At 28.0% G+C, this 25,815-nt stretch overlaps 1 protein-coding gene across 1 annotated transcript; it reads right to left on the bottom strand.

Annotated features, from left to right (window-relative positions):
* Nucleotides 1-10,652: 10,652 nt before the first annotated feature.
* On the bottom strand, nt 10,653-13,403 carry LOC126908888 (uncharacterized). Its single transcript, XM_050691207.1, has 2 exons — nt 12,463-13,403; nt 10,653-11,439 (listed from the first exon to the last, which is right to left on the bottom strand). Exons 1-2 carry the CDS (start codon nt 13,350-13,352, stop codon nt 10,653-10,655), a joined length of 1,677 nt encoding a protein of 558 aa, XP_050547164.1. The 5' UTR covers nt 13,353-13,403.
* Between the last annotated feature and the right edge of the window lie 12,412 nt (nt 13,404-25,815).

The following is a 25,815-nucleotide window of genomic DNA, read 5'->3' as shown; positions in this document are numbered from 1 at the left end:
CACTGCTGTTAATAGAAATATTGATGAATCTATATTTTCGAACGTAGAGGATAATAATAAGTATTACGAGCACAACTATAAAATATAATCGGGATTGAGATTGTAAAAATATAAAAATTCTTATCTACGCACCGAAGCTAAAAAGTGATCCTAGAACAACGCCGGATCTAGAATATCAAAAATCAACTGGTTAGTTTAGCTTAGGATTATTGATAACGAATCCCAAAACGATAATTGATATATAAGACTAAATTTTGGGACTAGTAGAAAAAGATACAACTTACGAATAATTACTGTCATGGTCCTACGAATAGCTTATTCTGTAAATCGCAAAAACTTGTAAGCATTATTTGTAATACACAGAAACAAATTAGACATGTTAAATTGATTTAAGTCGAAGTCTCATTGCTCTAAACACTCTCAACTGGCGGTTCTTTTGGTGGATTGCCGTCGTGTAGATTTTTAATTAACACTCGGCGGCAACTCGTTAATTATTATCATGTCAGCTGCGTGAGGGTACAATAAACGCGAGTCAGATATTTAAGTCCACCAGACTATAGCAATGGTTGTAGTGATTAAATCGAGCCCACGACGAGGTCCTAGTGTACGCGGTGAAACTAACGTTGAGTAGTGAATGGGTACAAAGTAATAGGTGTTATCGCTTTAACAGGCGTGATTTCGAGTCACGTCGTTACCCACTAAGTTTAAAATTCTCTAACTTAATACTTCCATTTTTTCTTGGAAATCCATATAGTATTTATTTATATTAAGTTATGTATAAGTAAATGTAAAAACTGAATTTTTTGTACTTCTAAATAATTTAAAATTATATATATATATTTGTTATTATAAAAATAATTATGATAGCAAATAGAACTGACTTAAATCTATGCTTAAAACTTCAGTCATGTTAAAGTTTGATTTAAAAAAAAATAACAATTTTTTTGATGATATCCTATTTTCATTTTTTGACGATATTGATTATCGTCAAAATGAAACACTAAAATTTCAAAACTTACATTTATTTTAAACTTTTTAACAGATATTTTTCTAAAAATAATTTTTTTAATTTTTTGACTAGTTAAACATTTTAGACTTGCGTAGTTTCTCAAATAAGTGGTTCTAATTAAATACATGACGCATAATGAGATATTTAATTTTCAAAGTGCTCTATTTTAACATTATCTTTGGTATCATCAATATTAATAAAATTTTGTTATGGAGTTAAAAGTAATAGGTTGAAACGATTAGTATAATATAGAATTTCAAATAAAAGACCATACATTTAAATTTGTATTAGAATCTAATACACGAATATAAATTTTCATTAACATTTAATGTAAAAACTGCAGGAAAATGTCCTACCACAAAGAAAAAGATTGTTAGTATGGTAAGGCATACAATAACATTAAATAATTTGTTCCATAAAAGGAGAAGAAAATAAAAAAAGTTATTACTGAAAATAATAATAAATTAACTTTTCTATCTTACAATATTTATTTTTTTATACATTCTATACAATAATTTTTAATAAATACATGAAATCATAAAAAAATTACCTAACCATATGACTCTAAAATGTGTAGGTATATTACTAAGGTATCTTTAAATACCCTGTTATTAGTACACTTGCATAATATTTAAACAAAATTGACATGCGCAAACCAAAATAATATCCTACTAAAAACTATGAGCGTGGACTTAAAACAAAAAACCCGATCAAAACCAACAGATTTCAACGAAATTTTTAGGGCACTTTTGGAATATCTCTGGTCAGACCTAGGAAAAATCGAAAAATGCTGCCGACAAAGAGCGTTTTTGATACAAATTTTAAATACTCACTATGTGCTAAAAAATATTTATTCGTCTTCGCAAATAATTTTCTTAGAATATAATGTCGTCAGCTCTATCATTAAAAAAATTTTTTTTTAAATCGTACGGCCTTAAGTAATTTTTCCAGCATTAACTAATTTTTTAAAGTTTTATTATATAATAAGATTTAAAAATAATAAGCTCTTATTTAATTTTCGTAAGTTATCCCTAAAGTCTACCCTTAGGAATAATTGTTTTTTAGAATAAAGTTTACATTTACAGTAGTTATAAAAATAAAAGTAAATTTTAATCTATAGATTTTTATAAAAAATACCATTATTTAACGAAAACATGAAGGGTAGTATGCTTAATATATCATTTTGAACCGAAACCTCAAGTTATGTTCGGACATCATAAATAATAATAATATTTAATATTTTGTACGTAATTTTTTTACAGGGTAGTGCTTATGATATAAAAGAGAAAGAGGCTCAGACTTTGTTTCAGTAAAAAACATCCTCTTTCGAAAAAATAAAAACATATATATTAGCAGTTGGTAGTTAGTGTCAGTTCTTTGAGTATACAATTAACTTAAGTTATATGCTTCAGTTAGGTAATATTTGTATTTTTATCTATTCTTTTTTACTTCGTAAGTAATAACTACAGAAAAATGATGGGTTTTTCAATTGATATCGCATCCAAATTAAAAGACCTACTGTATAGCGCACAAGCCGGAGACTTGTAACCTCTTGTTCAGTACGGAGGTCACGACTTGGCAAAGCTGCCGACAAACGTGCCAAAGACATTAAAAAAAAAAAGATATAACTAGTGTCGGAGGTCCATGTAGCGCATTGGTGTTGTCTGTCCAACGGTTCTTCGTAAACACGACCATTTTAAGGCCCTTAGGACAACGTTCCAGTATAGATATATTAATGTAATGTGATAATAAACACTATGGATCTTGTCACTATATTCAGTAATAGTTGTTTATATTTTTTACATGCGAAATTCCTTTAATGTGAGTTTCTATTAATATAATAAATTTTATCTACATCGTAAAATATCAAAGTAACTTTAAACGATACAGATATTTAATTAAAGAAAAAACTTTTACTGCCCTTTTTACATTTCTATAATTCTAAAGATTAATGGAAATGTTAAAAATGAAGAATCTGAAGGTTTGGAGAGTGACGGTAAACATAAAATATTGATTCTATGACTGTAATTAGTGAAGTTATTAATAATGAAGCATCTAAAGGTTTTGTCAATGATGGTAAATTTTTTAAATTTCATTGTGAGTCAACTTTTTTTTGAANAGATTATTTTATTACAATAAAAAAATTTAAATAAGGTCACTATGTAAAACCTACGTCAAATTTTTATGATATCAAAAGAAGTAATAAATACTCAAAATTCATAAATTATTCTTCTAATTAAAAAAGCTTTTCAAAAATACATTTATGTGATAAATTTAATTAATAAATTTCTATGTTTAACGTGAATTGAGAAGAAAAAACTAAATGTCTAAAATAGTCAAGTAATTGTCATACTAGGTTAGAGCTGTTATAAAATTTACATAATCAAATTGCTAACGCTTAAAGTTATCAAATTGAACATTACATACATATATATAGAGTGTTCAGTTAATAAGAAAACGGGTTTCTAATGTTTATAAAAATTGACCTGTTTACTTACTAAACACTCTATAACATTTCATAATATAAATGAACTAATGTTCAATGTTGAATTTTTTTTTAAACATAGACAGTTTTAGATTACTGTTGAGTAATATCGTTTATATTGATTATCTCGGAATTGGCTTGTTTCGTTAAAAACATTTTTCATTTTATCTATCTAATAATAAATACGCGATCATAATTTAAAAATATAACGTTTTTGAATTAAGGTTTTGTTAACGGTGAAGTTTTTTTTCATCACATAAATTTTAGAAGAAAAATACCTGTTTTTCCATTTTTATCTATTCTTAATCAAACGACGACGCAATCCAATTTGTTTAACATTGACGCTGTTGAAGTATTTATAATGACTTAATACATGCCACTAATGACGGACGTTTAATTTTGCTTCGACATTGGCTATAAGATTATAGATTTCATATATTTGGGTAGCACTATAAGCTCAGATAGGAGATGCAAAAAGGAAATTATAAAGAGAATATGCCAAACTAAGTTGACATTTAATAAGAAAAGAAATCTTTTTACTTTAAAAAACCTTGATTATAATATTAATAAGAATTTATTAAAAACATATATCTATAACATCATGTTATATGGATGCGAAACATGGACTATGCAAGTGTAGAAATGAGAAAAATAGAGGCATTTGAAATGTGATGCTACAACAGGATGGAATATTTAGTTTGGACTGATAGAATTACTAATGAAAAAGTTTTAGAAAGGGTATCTGAGAGGAAATTAATATAGAAAAGTGTACAGAAAAGGCGAAATGAATGGTCGAAAAATATGGTCATATTTTAGGACACGATGAGTTGCTATTATTAATCTTAGAAGGAATAATCGATGGAAAAAATCATAGAGAAATACATAAGTTCAGATAATCAAGGATGTAATTTATATTAAGAGTTGATGAAGAGAAAGACTTGTGATAGAGAAACGTGGAAGTTACTGCAAACCAATCAATAAATTGAATACTGCAGAAGATAATTAGCTGTATCAGAAATAAACACAAAACCTTATAAACAAGTTAAGAGACGTGACAATGGTTTAATAGACTACTTTAACGCTCTATTACACCAAACCAAACACTTATCAAAAAAATTTTCATAAAGCTTGATCATTCATGGAATTTAAAACAATATTTTTGAAAATATAATTAGTAGTTTAGCTAAAATAAATATTACTCATAATAGTAATAACTTAATGATTGTATACATATGTCAATAAAAAATCGCAAAAATAAGTAAAACTAGAAAATTATGTAGTTGTTATAAACAATAATATATTACAATAATTGAAAAATGATTATTATTATATACTTGATACTTTAAACACTGTTTACATTAGAATAATTTATAAATAAATACATTAATTATGTTTAGTTAATTATAAGCAATAACATAAAATCATCAAATTAAACATTTTTATAAGTTAATAATATTCAAAGTTTTATCTTTAAAGCCAGAATTATGATAGAATTACTGGTTTAAAAATTAAATTTATATTTAATTTTTTTATTTCAATATTTATTTAACATGATTAAGATATCTCAATTGTAACGTTTAAAAAAACGTTTATTGTCAACATCGTTTTAACTTTTTTGATTATATTTAATATTAATTTCCTTTAAAAGCAGATCTAGGTATATAAAAAAACAATATCAATAGCAAAAAAAAAAAAGAATTTTTATAATCGACAAAATTTTATCTGTTAATCCAAATACTATTGTATTTGCGGTAAAAAATATATATAAGATTATATCATTACTTCAATTACCTCAAACTAAAATAATACTGAAAAAGTATATAAAAAATAATTAATATTTAATGCAAATTTTATTGCTTTATATTTACTTAAGATGCACAAAGTTAGTAATTTTTAAATCCTTTTAAAATTATATATTTGTTGGTTAAAGTTTCATAAATGTAAGTAAAACCAAAAAAAAATTATTCTCAATAAGAGTTCAGCTATTTTTTTGAAAAATAACACTCAAACTCAACTAAAGATCCAAAAAATTGATTAAACTTGATTTGCAACAGTCCCAAAACTATGCGCAAAAATGATTAAATATGATGAAATAATTTTAGGAAAGATAAATAAAAAAAAAATTATATGTACAATTATCCAGCACCCCAGCTCTTAATCAATACCCTTAGTGTAATTCACTAAAATTATGTGAAATTAACTTTTTCTCAATTTATGAAAGATTTTTTTATGAGTATTTGACAATAAACATAATAATGAAGCAATTTACTTTTAATACAATTCGATAAATCTTTGTGATTTTTTTTAAATAAACAATATATGATATATAACGCATAGTTTGCACTTATGGTGTTTAGATAATCTATAAACTCTAGTTTATACAAATGAAAGAAATTTAAAATATAAACACATTAGACTACTAAGAAAACGAGTTATAATAGCATTGATTTTGATTGATATAACATTACTTCTTTATAAATATATATTTGAAAATCATGTTGAATATTCGTTTTACACATTCGAGAGTTCAATAACCCCATAATGATAATTGTAACCGCACTATTCCAAACATTAATGTGGTTAGTTAAATCTATTTGTTATTTTTTGTAAAGGATATAGTAGAATTTGTGTATGTCCAGCGGGCAAGATGCTAATCATAAAATTTCTGTTATTTTCAATTGTTTTGAAAAATTAAAAATATATTAATATTTTCATCACAGCCGCTCAGTCTTATACTGGAGCTTGTGACATGTCTGGTTACTTTAGAGTTTTGTCAACAACTAGTGTGACCACCGCGCCACCCCACGCCCTAGTACTTATTAGTAAAAATAAAAAAATATACTATGTTATGATAAGTATTCTGAATCAGATTCAAAATTGTCAATTTCTTTTTGTTGTCATTATATTAAGAGAAGTTTAAATATTTTAAGTACTTCACTTCAATCAAAAACGGCAACTTTAGGTAAAACAAGTGTTATTCTCGGAGCCGTGCAAGTTTTTTTTTACAAATTAGTTCTGATAATAGATTTTTTTAATTATAGTCAACTGTTAAAGAGCTAACTGAAAAAATAACATAATATTATCTCAAATTAGTTATTTAATTGTTTTTTATATTAATTACTATTTGAATTAAATATAACTAAAATTATTCAATTAAAACGTAAAAGAACACAACCTCCTAGTAGTTTAAACAAGTTCTACTTAGAATCAATGACTGGAGCTTAACATGATGATATAGATAATATTTCAGATTCAGTTGAATTATACTAGAAATGTACACCTTACTTTCCTATATTTTTGTATTATTAACAACCTATAAATTAGATTTTATGATGAAAACATAGGAACGGCTATTGCAATTGATTGATTGATGGATATAGATTTTGAAAAGAGTCTGTATTTCATAAATCATTACAAGGTACTGTTATAGGTTTATTGTAAAGCCCAGAAAATTTTTAATTCCAAAGCACAAAAAGTATTTCTTTGGGTCAATTAAAAGACCTAATGCTTGTGCTGAAAAATTGTTTACTTCTTCGGGAATTATGAATATATATTGCGATGATAACCGTAAAATTAAATAAATTTTATTTTATTTTTTATAATGCTAGTGGTAAATAATGGATTACTTGAGAAATTTTATAGAGGGGTGTGAGCATAACATAAATTCAGCACCCTCAACATTTTTTCTTTAGTTGCACCTATGAATGAACTGCTAACAAATATAAGTAATTGTTTATTGTCACTATTATAATTGTATAAAATTTAATGTAGTTTAATTGTCTTATATATCATCGTATAATTTGTTAAAAATAACTCTAAACACCAATGGCGGCTCGTGGCTTGAACGACGGGACGATCGCACCCCCTACTAAAATTAATTACGAGAAGAAAATTAATTGAATAATTCTTAATTCTACATTTTTATTATAAATGCAAATTTTTAAATAGTACAATAATACATTTGTCGTGTACGAACATTAGAGTTGTTTCCCTCAGCATACGCGGATACGCATTCACACACGAGCAGTGTGTTTGGACGACCGGCAGCGTCGTCCGAACAATATGCAAAAACATATACTATTAGCGAGGCGCTGCAATCGTGTGCTTGCGGTTGGGGTTCAGCTGCGATCTTATGTACACAGGGGCGTATTCACATATTTTCCGCCTATAGGCATTTAAAAATTTGCCGCCCTTCATTACGTTATGACGGAGGGGGCTTATTTTAATATATATTTTCGCCATAACACTACTAATTCTTCCTCAAAAAAAAAGTATTTAAAAATATTTTCCAGCAAATCTATTAATATATATATCATTGTAATAGATAGCTGAGAAAGTATTGAATTACAAGGACAAGGAGCCACCCTTCAGTCTGCTACTTGTGAGTTAGACCGTGCTGTAGGGTCTAAACTCTACCCCTTTAGTAGTTCACTAATTTAAGGGATTGGAGCTGATCAGTTTATCCAACGGGAAGACTCGAGAAGAGCTTGAACGACGAACTCGTCGTCAATATATATACATATATGTAAACATTAATTAACTACCGACGTACGACATAAAATTGGCGCCCAACTTGAGGTTCGTATCGACACGACCCCTCAAAGTTTTTCTCTTTTCGTGGCATCGAAATTTGTGTGTGCGTGTAATTTCGCGTCAATAAGTTGATCCGTCGATCACTACAATACAAGGATTACTTGAAACATTTAACCGGAAGACCCAAGGTTAGTGCAAAATATATTTATATATAATAATTTTATTTAATTATTAAACATTTATGATAATTATTAGGATATATAGCTGCTATATAAAGCTGATTTTGGTCCTCGAAAAGTGTATCTCTAAACTTTATGTGTGCATTTGACTTGGTAGTAAATGGTAATATAATAGTCTGGGCGAGACAGTAACTAGCAGTAAAAGATGACTAAAAATAAGGGGATGTCTTTTGATTTTAATTTTTGTCATTTTTAGTTTCGATGCGAAGCAGAGAGAGTATCAATTTTTTTGTGTGTGTGTCTGTTCTTACTTTTTCTCAGCTATCACTGAACCGATTTTTCTCAACGATACGTCAAAAGATCATAAATTATATCTGGTTGAAGGCATTACCCTCGAAAACTAAAAAAAATTTCCTCGTTCCCAGGAAATGGTGAAAATCCCCCCAAAAATTACCATTTTAAAAAGTCGATAAATTTCAACTTTTTTTTAAAAATAGCTTTAATATATTACAAAAACCCAGCACAGTGGGGTCGTAGTACAATGGAGATGTAGCATAGTTGGGTCAAGTATAATGATATCTGACATTGAATAAAATCACTATCAAATATATATATTTATATATATACATATTTATAATATATAAATATATAAAGGGAAATGGTGTTATTTTTTCCATAATAAAGTATATTACATTAACTTTAATTTAAAATGTATATAAAAGTATCAGACGTTACAAAACACTTTTAAATGTGTTTCGTAAAGTTCTACTTATCAAACATATCAAAATTTCCACTTTCTATATGCATTTTTTTAGGTTTGAACCCCCCCCACGTATATAAGGAAATGATCTGATTTAAAATAGAAATATGTCGAATGCCATAAGTATATATAAATTATTTAGCATTAAAAAATAGAATAAATTAATGCATTTTTTAAAAAGTTATAGAAACATAAAGTTAAAAAATGTAAAATATAATATCAACATTTTTATTACAAAAGAAGCATATTTTGGAATACGGCAATCATTTTCATTATGAAGACTAGAATAATCTAGAGGTTAAATTAATTTTTTTCAAATTAAAGTATACGAGGTCTGGCTATTAAATAATGAGACTGGATACGAAAAAGAGTTTTATTATAAAAATTATTCTACATTCGAATGTATGTTTTTTCCATTGATCGAATTAGTGCTAAGTCTTCTTTGGTGAGGGCTTTTAGGATCTCCGCCGTGTTTTGCTTCGTCAATTCCATAGATTCAAATCGGGTCCATTTCAAAGATAAAATGTATCTTTGGAAACAAAAAAAAATCGCACGGTGCCAAATCTGGCGAGTACGGCGCGTGTTTAAGCAATGGAATACGTTTATCAGCCAAATACCGCTTCACAGATAGCACTTTATGGGCAGGTGTATTATCCTGGTGCAAGATCCACGAGTTGTTCTTCCACAACTCGGGCTGTTTCTTACGAACCCGTTCTCGCAGTGTTGCCAAAACTGACAAATAGTAAATCTGGTTAACAGTTTGACTCTCCGGAACCCATTCAGTCATCACAATACCGTTAATGCCGAAAAAAAATAATCAGCATTTTCATGAATTTTGATTTGGACATCCTTGATTTTTTGATTCTGGACGATTCAGGCGTCTTTCAATGCATCGATCATAGAAAATATGATATCTAATCATATTTTGCCCCACACCTATATGACGCCCTTTAGACGCGCAGTCTCGTTATTGTATAGCCAGACCTCGTATTACTTAAGCCTTAATTTAAAGTACATATAAAAGTGTCAATCTTTCCGAAACATTTTCAAAAGTTAAATTGAAAAAGCTCATTTTTGTGAAAAATTTGCTATTTTGAAATCTTGAAAGGGCTGGGAAAGGGTTAAATGTTCAAAAATATATATCAAATGATAGGTAAAAACCTAAAGTATCTATAAAATAAAAAATTATATTGATTCGGACATTTTTAAAAAATGTATGGCAGTTCTAAGAAAAAAAAATTAAAAAGTGTCAAAAATAACCGATTTTTAAAATTGTAATTTTTTGGGGGATTTCCCCCATTTACGGGGAACAAGGTAATTTTTCCATTTTTTGAGGGTAATATCTTCGCCTAGATACAATTTGTGATCTTTTGACATATTGTTCATAAAATTGTTCCTGTGAGAGTTGAGATTGAGTGGTAACAGACACAAAAAAAAACAAATAAAAAAATTAATAACTTCTCAGCTTCGCATCGAAGCTAAAAAAGCATTATTGATCTATTTATTTATTTCTTATGAGCTGATTTTATGTAGATAATATTTAAAATTAAAAGTACATTTTATATATTAAGAGCGGTTTGTGGATTATACAATTATATTTATTATAAAATATAATTATATAATAATATATATATAACCATATATGCATATGATTATAGAAGCTATAAAAAAAATTTGATGAATATATTAATTTAATTTATTTAAACCTAATTCTTCATAGTAAACTTTTATAAAATTTTTAGAAAATACAATAAGTTTGTCACATGCAGATGAAAAATTGATGGGATTTATTGACCACGGTATATCAATGTTTAACACTAAATTTCGTAATGGACACTGTTTTTCATGCGTTGTATGTAATGAATATCTGAATTTGCTTGATTTTAGAAATTCTGAGAAATTTTGTACATATATTCTTGCGTGATCTACTCTCTGTTTACTGATATCCCCTTTGCTATCCAAAACATCCAATGAATATTTTCCAGAATTTATTTCCTTAAGTAATTTTGATATTAAAGAACAAAAGCATTTTAAATTCGAATTCACATTGTCATAAAAATATTCTCCTATTAGTTCATTTAAAGAAGCCAATGCTTTATACATTACTTCAAACATTTTAGTTGACTTGTGAACTGCATCAAAAATTTGTGTCACCATATTTATAAATATTACATAACAACTTTTTAATCTTTCACAAAAATTTAATATAAATTTTACATATTTGGAATACTTAAACAATATTTCTGTATAAATACACTTGATCAATCTTAATATATGTTGCTTTTTACAATGAAAATTTAGTTTGTCTACAGGGTGTCTAAGAATACGGTCTACGCCTATAACTTGATCATTAAATACAATATTAATATTTTTCAACGATTTCCATCCACTTTCATTAGTAATTGAATTTAATTGTTTGATTTTCTCAGATTGACTAATATTTTCATATAAATGAACTGGAGGTTTGAAAGTACTAAAAAATATATTACTTTGTTAAATAAGTAAAGTAAGTGATTATTAAGTATATAGTTCCTCTAAATTTTTATTTAATAATTTGTTTTTAAAAATGTATATTAAAATTAAATTAATTTTTATTTACTATCAAGATTATTGTAAAAACATTTAATAGAAGCCTATATTAATTTGTTTTAGGATAATGCTTAATGAATTAAATACAATTTTGACTGTAACAGAACCAGTTTCTATAATATTATTTTTTGAATTAATATAATTTTTAAGTATATACCAGGGGTCTACATTGTTGAAGTCTTATTGGGTTAGGGAGCATAGACACTCACATAGCCTATAAATATTACCAAGAACATTTGTTTTGTTTGTCAAAAATTAATAAAGAAATTTAAAAAAATTAATACCACTAGTATATGGATAATGTTAATAATTATAATAAAACTATATTTTGAGTAAATATAAGTAATTATTAAGATAAAAGCTTTAAGGAGCCACAATATTAGAAAACTCAGAAAATATGAGTTTTTTGTCTAGTTAGTACGCTAAATAATACTAATAAAATACAAATAATAGATTTCGTTAAATTTTCAACCATAAAAGAGTTTAGTCGTACATGATAAATATAATAAAATTGACATGATTATATGTTCATTTATAAATTTTCCCTTATTATTCTACACAGTTTTTAATTAGATTTTCTTACCTTTCTTCGTTTAAATCTAAAACTTGTTCAAAGCCAAGATTTTTGTAGAAATTTGTAGAAATTTCAACGTAATACACGTTAAGCCATTCACTTAAATAATTGCTCAATTCAATGTGTTTATAATGTAGCGCTTTATAGTCTTCTAGATTCTCTTCAAGTAAACATTTTGGTTTATGATTGTTAACAACTAAACTATTTTTCACATTAATTTTCTGGTAGNGGGTTTAGTCGTACATGATAAATATAATAAAATTGACATGATTATATGTTCATTTATAAATTTTCCCTTATTATTCTACACAATTTTTAATTAGATTTTCTTACCTTTCTTCGTTTAAATCTAAAACTTGTTCAAAGCCAAGATTTTTGTAGAAATTTGTAGAAATTTCAACGTAATACACGTTAAGCCATTCACTTAAATAATTGCTCAATTCAATGTGTTTATAATGTAGCGCTTTATAGTCTTCTAGATTCTCTTCAAGTAAACATTTTGGTTTATGATTGTTAACAACTAAACTATTTTTCACATTAATTTTCTGGTAGGTTTCGTGACCTTTTCCTTCGATAAAATTGTTCACATCTAAAATAACCTTATAAGAATCTTTTATTGTATTTGGATCGTTTAGGTCAATAAAAATTTGTGTATTTTGTTGACTTTTTAATAGTGAAAATTCTACAAATGTATAAATTTCATTTACTATAGGTACAGAAAAACTTTTTTTTTTATTCGCTAATAATTTAAAATCTATGTTGCTAAGATAGTTCATTACATTGTATAACTGTTCAAACATGTTTTTCGAATTCTCCACAGCACTTTGAAGTAAAACTGTACAACTTAATAAATTATCTCCCTGGATTAAGTTATAATATTCTTGACATCGGTTAGCTATAGCTCTAATATGATCAATAAATGTTTTGATAACTTCTGCGTACATGTAATTTAACACATTAATTATAGCGTCGAATTTTTTTGATAGCGTTAAATTACTCTCTTTACAAAGAATGTCCTTAGCATTAAATCTTAACCATGTAGAGGAGTCATTCTTAATATCTAAATTCTGTATAAAATCCCATCCAACTTGTTCCTTTATATGATCCATTACTCCTGACAAATATTTCTCATATGTTTTTGGTCTTATTTTGCAACTCACAAAGCATTTTGTAGTTAGAATCCAAAAAGTATAAAAAATAGAATAAAATAACTTTGGTAACATGATTCACAATTTTAATTACACAAATTTTAAAGTCAGTAAAATTTTATTAGAAATAATTAATATTCCATTTAAAATATATATTGTAGTACCTAACATTTTTATATCATTTTTATTTAATATGCTATTTTAAACAAACACAGCGGTTGATTATTTTTAATTTTTTAAATAATATATTCAAACAATTTTTTTTATATACCTTATATTTAAAATTTGTATTAACTTCAAATGTCTAATCCATAACTATAACTTATATTTTCACACCATTACATTTGGTTTAATAAAAGCAATTTATTTTATTTTATAAATAGAGTGTTACTTTTATTTTTTGGCATTTTATATTTTAGCTTCGATGCGAATAAATGTTTTTATGACTTCTGCGTACATATAATTTAATATGTGAATTATAGCGTCAAACTTTTTTGATACTACTACATGACTTTCTTTACAAATAATATTCTTAATATTACAGCTTGTCTCTGTAAAAGAGCCATAATTAATTTTCAAATGCTGCATAGAATCCCAACCAACTTGTTCACTTATATGATCCATTACTTCTGAATAATATTTTTCATATGTTTTTAGTGTTATTTTACAACTCACGAAGCATTTTGTAGTTAGAATCCAAAAAGTATAACAAATAGAATAAAATAACTTGGGTAACATGATTCAAAATTTAACACGCATAAAATTTTATAGTCCGTAATATTTTATTAGATCTTATTTATTATTTATGTTAAATATAAATATAGTACCTAACATATTTAATAATTTTAATAATAATATTTTAAGCAAATGCAGTAGTGGATTATTTTTAGTTGTTTAAATATTATGTTTTAATATTTTTTTTATAAACTTTTTACTTAAAATTTGTATTAATTTTAGATTTACAATTAGCAACTTTAATTTTTTTACACCATTACATTTGGTTTAATAAAAAGAATTTTATTTTATTTTATTTTACTAATGCAGTGTTATTTTTATTTTTTGGCAATTTATATCTTTTTAATTTTTTTATTGAGCGAATAAAACAATTTAGGGAACACACTTTTTTAGTATTGACAAAACTTTTTGAAAAATACGAGAATTAAAATAATTTTTTTTTTTTAAATACTTTATATATTTCCATCAAAGGTATATTTCAGTTTTTTTTTTAAGTGTACAGGATTTCAAAATGTCCTATTTTGAAATTTATCAGGCCATATATAAATAGATATACCTACTTAAGCAAATTATTTTTCATTTGATTTTTCCATAAATTATAAATCACAATCAACATATGTAGTAAATATAAACTATAATTATACTTTTTCTTTTTCTTCGCCTTAATCCCAACTACTTGGAGTTGCCCACCCTTATCCTAAACTTCCATTTGACACGATCTCTCACATCATCTACACTCACTTAAGCCATCCACAAATTACATTCAATAACATCCATTCATCTCCTTATTTGGTCTTCCTCTACCTCTTCTTCCTTCAACATTCATTTCTATAACTGTTCTTACAGCTTCCGATTCTTCTCTCTTCATAACATGATCAAACCATCTAAGTCTATTTTCTCTCATCTTATCCACAATAGACGCTACACCTATACTCCCTCTTAAATGCTCGTTCCTTATCCTGTCTTTTCTAGTCACTGCACTCATCCATCTAAGCATTCTCATCTCTACTACACTCATTGTGTGCTCTACTTTCTTATCAAGCGCTCAACACTTTGAACCATACATTATAGCTGGTCTGACTACAGTTTTATAGAACTCACTTTTCAGCTTCACTGGAACTTTTTTAATGCTTAACACATCAGACGCTTCTCTACACTTCAACCACCCGCACTTAATTCTGTGTCTTACATCCTCGTCAATACCATCACTTTGTTGCACAACTGACCCTAAATACTTAACATTCTCCACCTCTCCAATATCGTCCTCACCTATTTTCACTGACCTCCTCATTTCACCTACCTCGTGTTCTCCTTTGTCAAACTCGTACTCTGTATACTCTGTCTTCTACTTATTCTTATACTCTTTTCTTTAAGAGCTGATCTTCATACCTCTAGCCTTTGATTAATTTCATCCTTATTGTCTCCTATTAACACTATATCGTCAACAAACAACATACACCACGGCACCTCTCCTTGTATTTTTCTATTTCTCTATTCATTTGGAATTTTCCCTTCTAATAAGATTTCTTTTAAAAGTTCCTTCAACCACCTTATGCCAACACTACCTAATATTTTCCATATTTCTACTGGCACTTCATCTGGTCCTACTGCTTTTTCTTTTTCATTGATGACACAGCCTCCCATATCTCTTTCTCACTAATTAAATCTATCAGTCACTCATTCCACGAGATATTCTCTAATGTCTGTGTTGGATACTCTTCATTCAGCAATTTTTCAAAATACTCTTTCCATCATTTTTCACATCATCTACACTCAAGAGTACCTTATTATCAACACTTTTTGTACATCGTATATAATGATAATCTTTAGATCTTTTTTTTTCTTACTTTTGCAAGTCTATAGACTTCTTTTTCACTGTCATCTGGTATAACTGTACAATCTTTTACTCGTTCTACGTTCTCTGTTTTCCACATAAAATAATCAATCTGTAATCTACTACTCCTAACCTTATAAGTTTTATAATGTTCTTTACTCTTTCTAAAATAAGTATTTACCACAGCAAGATCATACTACAAAATCCATGTACTCTTTAATACCCTTTCATTACCTACATGTTCATTTATATTTCCACCAATCAACGCATCCTCATAACCAGGTATTCTTTGCATCACCTCATCTATCTCTCTCCAAATCTCTTCCTTGTCTATTCATCACATCCCACTTATGGTACATAGTACTTTTTATATTCAACACCTTTTCCTCAAAAATTAATTTTACGACTATAATTCTGTTACTTTTTCTAGCTACTTCTGTTATATTACTTATCATCTCATTATCCATTATTATCTCTACGCCATTTGTTATATTAGACTTACCTGATTATATTATTTTATAATCCTCACCTATTTCTCTTGGTTTCTAACCCTTCCACTTAGTTTCCTACACACAACAAATGTTAACTGTTCTCTTCTACAATATTTCTACTAATTCTCTACTTCTACCAGTTAATGTCCAACATTCCAATATCTATTCTTATTTTGTATCTATCTATCTCTCTCATATACGAGTCCAGCATAGAATCAAGTAATGATGTTCCTACACCGTTGACACTACAAGCGATGGGTAGACCTGTACATATGACTGGTATCAAACACTTTATTCCTTAGGCTTTCTTCGTTTTTAACTACTTTATTTCTTCTTACCTGGTGTCTCCATGAGATGGAATATACGGGATGTAATCCGCCTAAGTTTTGTTCAGGATTCCACTTTTTCTCAGCTCTCACTGAACTGATTTCTTTCAACAATACGTCAAAAGATCACAAATCGTATCTAGTCGAAAACATTACCCTCAAAAATTGAAAAAATTTCCCTCGTTCCCGTAAATGGAGGAAATTTGAAAAAATTACAAATTAAAAAATCGCTAATTTTCGAAATTTTTTCATTAATTTTTACTTATAACTTTTTCAAAAATGAATAAATCAATAAAATTTTTTTTTTTTTATAAATGCTTGATGCCTTTACCTATTATTTGGTATATTTTTTTTATAAATTTAACCCTTTACCAGCCCACAAGGGGGATTCAAAATGACAACTTTTTCTAAAAAATTAACTTTTTCAACTTAACTTCTGAAAGTGTTCCGGAAATACTGACACTTTTATATATATCTTAAACTAAAGCTTATGTAATATACTTTAATATTAAAAAAAGAAATGTCGGACTTTATTTTGTCTTCATGGTGAAAATAGCTACCGTATTCAAAGATATGCTACTTTTGTGTTAAAATTCTTGGTTTTGTATTTTATTTTATTATAGGGGATTAAACTGATTTTCATAAATATTATATCAATCTAATTGACATAGTATAAAAAGTTTAACATAATTAAATTTTTATATTTCTTTGAAGTCGAGATACCTTTAAAATTTGAACTAGCTAAGTTCCCATTTTTATTAAGTGACGGTTTCTGAGACGGTAACACATGGGTCTTTCACGCCTGTGGCACTGAATTTTTTCTTAATTCTTTTTGAGTTAGAAAAAAATGTTTAACTCATTTGATTTTTATCTTATTTAGATTCGATACTCCAATAAATATCATGGATACCATTTCTGTAGTCTCCTCTTGTGAGAAGAAATTCATATTAATATTATTTTACTATGTGGTTTTTTTTTTTGTAGCTATCATTTATTTTCTCAAATCTCACTTGACCTACTTTTTTGACAATTTTTTTTTTGTTTAATTAAACACTATTTACAGATTTGCATCAAAGCGTTTTTTATGATAGTGATTTTAATCACTGTCAGATATCATCTATACTAGACCCAACTATGCCACAACCCCACTGTGCNAATCACTGTCAGATATCATCTGTACTAGACCCAACTATGCCACAACCCCACTGTGCCGCCACCCAACTGTGCTATTTTTGAAGTGTACTAATATAGATAATTAAATTCTCCCATTCAGTTTTTATTAATTATAAAAAGTTTGAAAGGTTACAAATAACAAAAAAAAAAAAATCGAATTAATTGGCCACAACGGATAAAATTTGTAACTAACTTTGTGCATTGAAAAATACAAAATGAGGGTCGCCAACCCACTAGGCGAGATAATCTACTGACGGACCACAGTAGGATTTAAAAAATTAAAATATTGTACATTGAAGACAATTTAATATAAAAAAAATAGTAAAGATATAAAGGTTGTTCAATTGTAAAGTCATTATCAAATATAATTACTACTAATAATAATAAATAAAAGAAAAATATTTTTTTAATTGAACAGGCCATAATAATACTAAATACTGAAATAAATGACTTAAAATTAACTAAAGTAATATTTGATGTTTTTTGAGTTGTTGATAGTTGATGTACACCAAAACCTCGCGACAGTTGTCACATAACCATGTTATCATGTTACCATGATGACCTTATACAAGGCCGTTGTTCATACCTTATAAAGTTGGGGGAGTTGACTTTTGACATGAAAAAAATGCAATATGCACGAGTTCATTACGCAAAATACGCAAAAAAAAAATTATGGTTAAGTAAATGAAAGGGACTTTATTAAATTAATACGAGACAAAAAACCGAATGGTCAATAAACTTCGTCTACAAATTAAAGTAAACAAAGAAAAGAAAAAACCCAGCACAGTGGGGACGTGGCATATTTGGGTCCGGTATAGATTTAATCTGACAGTGATTAAAATCACTATCATAAGAAACGCTTCGATGCAAATCTGTAGATAGTGTTTAATTTTAAGAAATTGGTGAATTATTACAAAAGCAACATCAACTTCTATATCCTTAATTATACCAGATTAGTAATTCTTTTACTTATATATTATATAATTTTTATAATTAATTGTTTTCAAATTATTATTGATTTTTAATATGATAAAAATAATAATTTTTAACCTATTTTTTTTTGTCCTTTAAAGTGAAAGTTTACAATAAAAAAAAAAATGAATTTATTACCATAACTTTTAGCTCAATTTGCAAGTTTGAAATTGGCATCATTAAAAAAAAAAGTGGTGTTGTTAAGATTAATATGCAATCAGGAAATTTTATAATTACTACTTACAGTAAATTTTTTATTTCATCCATTGTTAAATTAAGGTGAAAATAAAAATAATTTTTTTTTATATTATGATTTATATAGCAACATGTTACGAAAAAGTTTGGAATGTTATAGACTGGTAGTAGCATACACAAATAGAGTAAAAAAAATTTATAAATTTCAAAATAAAATTATATATATATCAAATCTAATTCGACAATATACTTCAAAAATTTTAAAAATGAATGATTTTAATTGTTTGTATGAATAAAGTTGGTTAAGCTACTTTTTATTTGAATAAGGAATTTTTTTTTCAATTTTTAAGGGTAATATCTTTAACTAAATACGTATTGTAATCATTTGACGTATCGTTGATAAAAGTAGGTCAAGTGAGGGTTGGCAAAATAAATCGTAGCCACAAAAAAAAACCACATAGTAAAATAATATTAACATAAATATGAAATTTCTTCTCACGAGGATAGACAATAGTAATGTGATCCTTGATATTTATAGAAGTTATTGAATCTAAATGAGATAAAAATCAAATAATTTGAAAATTTTTCTAACTTTAAAATAATGCAAAATATTAATTACCATAGTCGAATTTGAACCTCATACCCTAAGCGTTAAAGACACAAGTGTTACCGATTCGGTAACTATACGTTGCTTTCATCGCATGATAAAATTGGCAATTTAAGCTAACTCAAATTTAAAAAATACTTTTTGACTTTAAAAAAGTAAAAAAGTNAAATTGGCAATTTAAGCTAACTCAAATTTAAAAAATACTTTTTGACTTTAAAAAAGTAAAAAAGTTTTAATAAGTTTAATTTCTTATGTCTTATGAACTTTATTCTATGTCAATTAAATTATATAATATTCATGAAAGTCAGTGTATTGCCCTTAAAAGTTATTTTAAAATAAAATAAAATACAAACCCTAGGATTTTAACACAAAAATAGAATATTATTGAATATGGTAGCCATTTGCGCATAGAAGATAGGTCGTCGGAACAAATTTTTTTTTTTATTTTATAGTACATTATATAAGCTTTCATTTGGTATACGTTTAAAGGACGCAGTATTTCCGGAACATTTTCAAAAGTTAAGTTGAAGAAATTAGTTTTTGTAAAAGAAGTTACTATTTTAAATCTCCCCCTATGAGCAAGTTAAGTATTAGAAATTCAAAATAATTATATCAAATGAAAGGTAAATATATAAGGTATTAATGTAAAAACAATTAGGTTTATTTCTTGATTTTTGAAAAAGTTATGGAAGTTTTAAGAAAAAAACGTGAAAAAAATGACAAAATTTACCGATTTTAAAAATTTAAATTTTTTGGAGATTTCGCCATTTGCGAAAAATTTTTCAATTTTTAAGGATATTATCTTTAACTAGATACGATTTGTGATCTTTTGACGTATTATTGAATCAGTTTAGTGAGAAAAAGTAGTGACAGACACAAAAAAAAAAAATAAACACATCATGGTAAAATTAATGCCTTCTCAGTTTCGCATCGAAGCTAAAAATCAAATATGATTTAACCCATAATGGGTATGGTCCAGTCTCTCAAACCACTGCATTTTTTTGTTTAGTTTTAGGTGATAATGTTTTGCTGATATAATTATGGAAGTAGATTTTATTTTTCTATGAAAATAGCATCAAAATTATACCGATGATTATGGAGGCTAAATGTTAGGCTATGGTCAACACAGCTATTTAAAAGTGATAAGCGGTCTAACAGACCACACCATACTATTTACGTAACTATTTTTGCTTATTAAAAATTTACCAAGTCATTTTACGTTTTTTTATCGTTATTTTCAAATAAAAATGGATGGAGCTGCCCCATCAAATGTTAGGGTAAATGATCCGAACTTTGAAAACATTATATCGAACATTTTAGATGACGATTATTCAAAAGTAAGTGATGATATAACTAATAATAATTCTATTGAAAGTGATCATGATTCCGAATCTGAACAAGATGTAGGTGAATCATATGAAGAAGAGTCGAAAAGTGATGATAGCAAGATGGTGTGTCATCAAATTTTTTTTATGGTAAAAATAAATTTAAATGGTCAGTAAAGTAATTTGTTTTGAAAAATACTAGAACTGTCCGACATAGTATTATATCACATGTTCCCCGTCTGCATGGCCCGATCAAACAATTTGGTAATACCGAGTGTCCTTCTAAAATTTGGGATATTTTATTTACTGACGATATAATAAATGAAATTTTAGTTTGGACAAATATAAAAATTGATATTTTCCGTAATAAATATAAAAATGTTAGTAGGTGTGTAATATATGAGCTGGATACCTCCCAATACCACATGATGGTATATCGCAATGTTCTCTCCTTTTACCGGAAGTGATTGTAGAAATTATATTATTTCACCCATCATGACATAAATAATATTTAAAAATCTGCTGACGTGAGGGAGTAATAATGCATAACGTAACATTGAAGTATTTGTTTGGATTTGAGCCCGTATTGCTTTTGTAGTAGAGTCTTCTTCTTAGAGCTGATGGTTCTTGATGATACTGTAACTTTATCAACGATTTTACGCTCATTTATGTGGAAAAATTACATATTTTCATAGAGGACTCAGCAAATCACAGAACACATATCTCCATATACTTACCCATTTCTTTATGACTTATGTAATTTCATTTTAATATCATAATAATTAATTTTAAACTCACAATTTTTAAATAATTGTATACAAATATATGTAATAGAGTATGTGTATACATATGTTTTATACAATAACGTTTACACATTATTAATCAAAAAGTATTTGATAAAATTTTCTCTTTTATTACAAAATAAAAAACTGAATCCTTATGAAATAGTAAAATATAAATATTTATTGTAAGTATTTTCACTTTAATATCATAATAATGATCACCTTAAAATGAGTATGGTTACACATCACCTCCCTTTCTATGTAGGGGTAAAGTGCTGATCTACTGTTTAATACATATGTTAGTCAAGAAAGGGGGATTCTCTATGACCAAAGGCATACACGTCGTAGTTTGGGTTCGTTGGGTTAATATGCCGCTCAATTGCGCCTTTCAATTTTCGGGATTCAAATATTTTCACATATTTCTAAAATTATGCAATTTTCAAAATCCCTTCAATTTTCTGTTTTATATCAAGGTATACTAAATGATGTTCCATCTACCAAGATATACTATATATATTTATATATACCATGGTAACTATACATATACCATAGTATAAAAAAACGCTATTTAGGAACGAGCAACATCGACTTTTCACCATACCTCCGACCCACCAACCATATACATTCATACCTATGGCTGGGTAAACCCATTTTAGGTGGTTTTGTGGGGTATCCAGCTGATATATTACACATGTACTAATGTTATGCAATGTTTCATAAAAAATGTAGACAAAGTCGAACTTAGGTCATTATTTGGTTTACTATTTCACTTTTATTATACTTTTACATTTTATTCAAGTTGGTAATAAGCAAATATATACAAAAAAAATCAAGTTTTATGCATTATTTTTAATTTATTTAATTTCCATTGGGTACATACATCAATTTAAAAAAACTGTTTTGACTTCACTAATTTTTATCTTAATATTAAAATTTTTTATCATCCTATAAATTATGCCTACTAAAATATAATAATCATTTCGGAGTTTAAAATTAATTTTTTAACGCTTCAAAACTTATTGAAGATCCAGTAGAAAATTCCATGATATATCCTTAAAATTTCTAAAAATTCCTAGTGCTGGTTCCCTGAACTTAAAACTGATCCGTCTTGGTAAACCACGGGCAAATTCATGTCACCCTATAAAAGCTATTTTAAATAGTAAAATAGATGCTTTACGCTTATTATCTGAATTCAACTCTGCAAAGCTCTCTGGTACTACTTTTCGTGACAACTTTCGAATGGTGAGTGATAGAACCCCACTTCAGCGCAAATTTTTGCGTTCATGCTTTATGGAACTTGAGCAAAGAACTAAAAATGGTGAAACTGGACTACGCATAAATTATGAAGATGGATTGCCAAAAGTTAGCGTCAACCATTCAAAAAACGTAAAGCAGTCAACCACTCTTAGCAACACCTTTATGTAACGCCTCAATATCAGGATTTTATCAGAACTGTCGCGGCTTAAGGACAAAATTATTTAACTTTAACTGTAATGTATCATCTTTAAATTGTACTTTTATTATTTTAACTGAAACATGGTTAACCGATAGCTTTTTTGATTCCGAAATTGGTTTAATCAACTATAATATTTTTAGGTATGATAGATGTAATTCTACAAGTAATTGTTTACGTGGTGGGGGGGGTTCTTATTGGTGTACGTAAAGATATCTCAGCTTTTTCCATTCAAGTTGCTCAATTAAATGTTGAACATAATTTTATACGCTTTTCTATTGGCAATTCTAACTTTATTATTGGTGGAGTATACATTCCTCCTCATTCTTCTCCTGAAATTTACGAATCCCATATTGATACAGTTGAACACTTATTCCAACAATATTATGACCATACTTTCATTATCTGTGGTGACTACAATATTCCTGAGATAAATTGGGATAGTGATGATAATGGTCTTATATACACATTTTCCGCCGCAACCCACGCTCAATGTGTTCCTGAATCATTTGCGACCTATAGTTTTTTCCAATCAAATAATCTAATTAACTCATTTAACTCTATTTTAGATCTTGTATTTTGTACTAATAAAAGATTAAAAGTTGAAAAGTCTTGTGAGTCGCTGGTACCTGAAGATTTATACCACCTAGCATTAAACATTACCCTCCCTGTATGTACAGATGTGCCCTTGTGTGCTAGTAGCCATTCTTTCTACAACTTTCGGGTGGCAAACTATGATAATATTCGGTTATTTATCTCATCATTTGATTGGAATTCTACATTTCTACTCCATGATGCTGATTCGGCTGTAAATTTACTTTATGATGCTTTACACAAAGCAGTGATTGATTTTGTTCCTCTGTGATATTATAAAGATTCGTCTTATCCCCCATGGTTCAATAAAGATCTTAAGAGAACATTGATTCTCAAGAAAAAAGCGCATGCAAGATATAAGTCTACTTTAAATATATCGGACTATAAAAAATTCTCGTTTCTCCGTGCAAAATATAAATTCGATTCCAAAAAATATTATCGCGATCACGTTATGCGTGCTGAACTTTTACTCAATAATAATCCACATCATTTCTGGAAATTTGTAAACAACAAACGTTCTAGTCAAACTATACCCAAAGTAATGTCATTAAATAGTAATAGCACTTCTAATGAGCAGGAGACAGCCAATCTGTTATCTAATTATTTTTTTTCTGTTTATTCTACATATAATAATGAGTTTGATATAGACAAATTGGGTATTTTTCATATGATCTACTAAATAATGTTACTTTTATCATTGATGAAATATTCCAATGCCTAACAAGTCTTCGTGGCAACTGGTCAGTTGGACCTGATGGCCTCGCAGGGTCATTCTTATATGAGTTAAGATCAGCTCTGGCTTATCCGCTGTGGATTCTATTTAGACGATCGCTTGATGAGGGTATTTTTCCAACGATATTTAAGTTTAGCTCAGTTACACCTGTTCTTAAATCAGACTCTCCGCCAATAGCTTCTAACTACCGACCCATTTCGATCCAATCACATCTGTCAAAAATTTTCGAGTCGTTAGTCTTACAAGCCATTCAACCATCTATTAACAGAATAATTATGGAAGAACAACATGGCTTTCGCCCTGGTCGTTCAACCACCACAAATAATCTTTTATTCTGTAATTACATTTTTGATTCTTTTCAGAGTCGTTCTCAGGTGGATGTAATATACACTGATTTAAAAAAAGCTTTTGACTCAGACAATCATAATAATCTTATTAGTGTTTTAGGTAAATCTGGTTTAGGCGAACCTCTCTTAATTGGTTTAAATCATACCTTCATGACCGATATCAATGGGTAAAGGTATATGGTATAAAGTCTGAACTATTTTCTGCATCATCTGGTGTTCCACAAGGGGGTCATCTATCTCCACTTTTGTTCTCTTTATTTATTAACAGTGTCACTCAAGTTCTTCGCCACTGCCGCATTCTCTGTTTCGCAGATGACATCAAGCTATATATGCGTGTATCTACAATTGAAGATTGCCTTAAGTTACAGTCTGATTTGAATTCCTTCTCTAAATGGTTTAGTACATTAGGATTAACACTTAATATCTCCAAGTGTCTGGTTTTCACGTTCCATAGGATAAAATCCCCATTAGTGTTTTCTTATAACCTTGAGTCAATAAACATACAACGGGAGACTAATTTTGTAATGGACCTTGGATTAAGATTAAATTTTAACCTTGACCCTAACCAACATATTAATTATGTTTGCTGTAAGGCGTTTAAATCACTTGGCTTTTTACTAAGATTGGCAAAAGACTATCAGCTAAAAAAATCTATTAAAACGTTATACTGTGCTCTAGTAAGACCAATACTCGAATATGGTTGTGTTGTTTGGAATCCCCATGCAGCAAATGGTTCATTGCAAATTGAGCGGGTTCAACGCAAATTTTTGNGAATATGGTTGTGTTGTTTGGAATCCCCATGCAGCAAATGGTTCATTGCAAATTGAGCGGGTTCAACGCAAATTTTTGCGTTTTGCCAGTGCCTTACTTAAAATTCCATGTACTTCGCATGACTATTCTCCAATAGCCAATGAACTGGGACTACAGTCTCTAGCTGAACGGCGGTATACTGCAGGCATCAGATTTTTAGA

This window comes from Daktulosphaira vitifoliae, unplaced genomic scaffold, assembly GCF_025091365.1.
Source record: "Daktulosphaira vitifoliae isolate Bord-2020 unplaced genomic scaffold, ASM2509136v1 Scaffold_30, whole genome shotgun sequence".
NCBI lineage: Eukaryota > Metazoa > Arthropoda > Insecta > Hemiptera > Phylloxeridae > Daktulosphaira > Daktulosphaira vitifoliae.
Note: the sequence above shows the minus strand (reverse complement) of the source record. Positions and strands in the feature narration are given on the sequence as shown.